Source organism: Triticum dicoccoides, chromosome 7A, assembly GCF_002162155.2.
Source record: "Triticum dicoccoides isolate Atlit2015 ecotype Zavitan chromosome 7A, WEW_v2.0, whole genome shotgun sequence".
Taxonomy (NCBI): Eukaryota; Viridiplantae; Streptophyta; class Magnoliopsida; order Poales; family Poaceae; genus Triticum; species Triticum dicoccoides.
In genome coordinates, this window is record NC_041392.1 from 22,574,848 (window position 1) to 22,577,762 (window position 2,915).

General features: G+C 46.0%; 1 protein-coding gene across 1 annotated transcript in view; it reads left to right on the plus strand.

The window, feature by feature from the left end:
- The first annotated feature begins 579 nt into the window (after nucleotides 1-579).
- LOC119329233 (protein ENHANCED DISEASE RESISTANCE 2-like) overlaps nucleotides 580-2,915 on the plus strand; it is an 8,279-nt gene continuing 5,943 nt past the window's right edge. The window contains exons 1-3 of the mRNA XM_037602246.1: nucleotides 580-1,074; nucleotides 1,829-1,903; nucleotides 2,442-2,495. Coding sequence (XP_037458143.1) covers nucleotides 787-1,074; nucleotides 1,829-1,903; nucleotides 2,442-2,495 — 417 coding nt within the window. The 5' untranslated portion in view covers nucleotides 580-786. The remainder of the gene's footprint in view (nucleotides 1,075-1,828; nucleotides 1,904-2,441; nucleotides 2,496-2,915) is intronic.

A 2,915-nucleotide genomic window follows, 5' to 3' on the forward strand; every position in this document is an offset into this window, starting at 1 on the left:
GTTAGGGTTTTCGTCATACATGTGCGACGATGAAATCTAGTATCAGACACTAAAGATCGATTCAAGGGTTCAATGATTACGACTGCGGTTCCGAGGCGCTAGTCCTTAGTGGCACGAGCACGAAGACCTCCTAGATGTCATCGACAAAGACAAGCCGGCTCCGGTACAGAAGTGATGGCATCGGTGCGTCAACGGACAATAGTGGTCGTTCGATGGTCCAAGAACCTCGGTTCGTTATATTTTTTGCGTGTTTTTGTACTTGCAGCAAACTTTTATAATACAGCTCTGCTTTTTTTAAGTATGTACTACACTCTACACTTTGCAACTGGAAAGGGAAGAATTCCCAAAATCTTAGGAAGAGGGGCGGACTGCACAACGAGTAATTTGACTTAGACACGAGGTGCTACAGAGAAAAGTAGCAAAAGGAGAAGCAGTAGTAGGAGAGCTGGAAACAAAAGCTGCCAACACGAAATCAATAATTTAGGGTCCCTAAAAAAATCAATAATTTAGTGGATTTTATTTAAGACTAGAGTAATTAATTCCGGTCTAGCTATCCCCGCCTGGATTTCCGAAAGAAACAAAAACAAACTCTCGCCGCCGTCCTCTCCCCGCTCCCCCCCTCCTCCTCCGCCGCCGCGCCTCGCCTCGCCGGACTCCGGCTGCCGGCCTACCCCAGGGCTCCCCGTCTCCTCCTCCTCCTCCCCGCCTACCCGGGCAATGGCTCACTGACCAGGCCGCCGAGGCGAGACAGACGACCGAGCTCCACCCCCACGCGGGCCGAGGACGATGAGCTCGTCGGCTTCGAGGAGCGGAGAGCTCGGGCGGACGTGCGGAGCGGACGCCCCTCCCCCGAGGCCGGCCCCCGCCCCGTCCACGGCCGCGGCGAAGGCGCGGAGCGGGGAGCTGCTGCTGCCGCCCATGGGCGGCGCCGACGCCGCGGCGGTGCGGCACGAGGGGTGGATGGTGCGGTACGGGCGGCGGAAGATCGGGAGGTCCTTCTTCCACACCCGCTACTTCGTGCTCGACAACAAGCTCCTCGCCTACTACAAGAAGCAGCCCAAGGACAACAACATGGTAGGTGCTCCACAGCTTCAGAGCTCCATACTGTGCAGTTATTAGCTTGTCGGAGTCGTTGGGGTCGCGGTCCACCTTCCGGGGAGAGCTCCGGTTGCTCCCCGGCGAGTTTTCAGCGGGATTTTTCCTCGCTCGTGGTGCGCTCTGGCCAATTTGGGTGGAGCGGGGGAGGGCGATCGGGGGATTCAATCGGTTGTCAGTTCTACTTGCGGTAAATAACTTTGGGCGGAGAGCAGTTCGGTGCCATAGTTAGGCCAGGATCTGCTGGGTTGAATTCAATGTTTCCTCGTGCAGTGAGCTGGTGTCAGTTGTAAACTCTGAAGCTGAACGAATTTTTTCATTATAAGTTAAACTGCTCTTGACTAAGCGCTTTTTCTTTGAATTTGTGGGGTTTTTCTTTTTCCTGTGAATCATGTGAGCAACTTGCTTGATGTGCCTGGAGCACATGGATGACCTCTTTTACTGTTCCAATAATAGAGTCTACTGTTATCTTGTAAGGTGCTGTTTTCATAGATGGACAGCACATAGATGGGGTTAAGGGTAAGAGTGCTTGGAACAAATTCCCCTGTTTCTGTGGGAACCGACAAGTTTCAGTTAGCTGCATTCCTCTTTGTTCGAGCCTTAGCAAGAGGTTTCCAATACAATGAAAAAAACGTGACAATTTGATACCAGTACATTGTTTGAGTGGTATATTCCGCAACAGGGGCATGGTGCTTGCATTTAACTTTCTGGAGCAAATCTTGTGGATGTGCAGGTGCCACTTAAGTCTCTTCACGTAGATGGGAACTGCAGAGTGGAGGATAGAGGGCTTAAAACACATCATGGACAAGTAAGTCCGCTCTTCCCTTTTGTTTACTTCATCAAATAGTAATATGCTTATATGCCTTATAGAATGAGCGTGCCAATTAATGCTGGTCGAGAGCACTAGGTGTGTTAGTTCCTTGCACATGAAATTCACTTGTCGTTAGCTTTTAATCTTGAATAAAATCTCTGCCATTAGAGTCAGAAAAATTGGTATCCTTACTTTTGAGGATTGTACTTCTGAGCAGAATAGGATTGCCAACAAATAGTGTGGCATGTATTTCACCTACAAACTGACATATAATAATTTTGATCATTTGTGTAAACTGTTATGTTAACAGGTAAAACATACAAAGTGAACACGCAACATATCAAATTGGAAATTTTAAAATGGTAATATATTGTGTCTACTTCGGCACAGTTGATCAATTTAGCCAAATTATCAGACATTGCTGTACGGTTAATATCCATATATATGTGCATATTCCAGCATATGCATGAATTTTGATGTGTATTCTAATTTTGCACTGTCATCCACACATTTACTCATTATCTTGCTCTCGCAGATGGTTTACGTTCTCTGTGTTTACAACAAGAAAGAAAAGGACAATCCAATCACGGTTCGTTACAATGCCGAGTTCTTCAATGTTATCAGAATTTAGAACCATCTGACTATATCCATATTAATTCATGTGCCTTTTCCTACATTTGGAACATATTTTTCTTTGCTAGATATTGTTGTTACCACTACAATATACTGCAATGGAAAATAGGAAGGCAGAATAGTAGCACCATTTTCATGACTATAATTTAGTTGCAAATGAAATGATATACCTCTTTTAGCCTCAAAAGGCAATAATATACTCATCACGTGGGTCTGCTTATATATTAAATAATGTTTCCTTTGTTCTAGCTTTTCAAAATGGGACTGAGTATTACTTCTGCTTGATAATGAAGTGAATGTTATGCAACTTATGTGCTGAAGTTTGGCAATTTTGAAATGGGGGACTCCCTTTTTTGGCAATCTTCTCAGTCCAGTA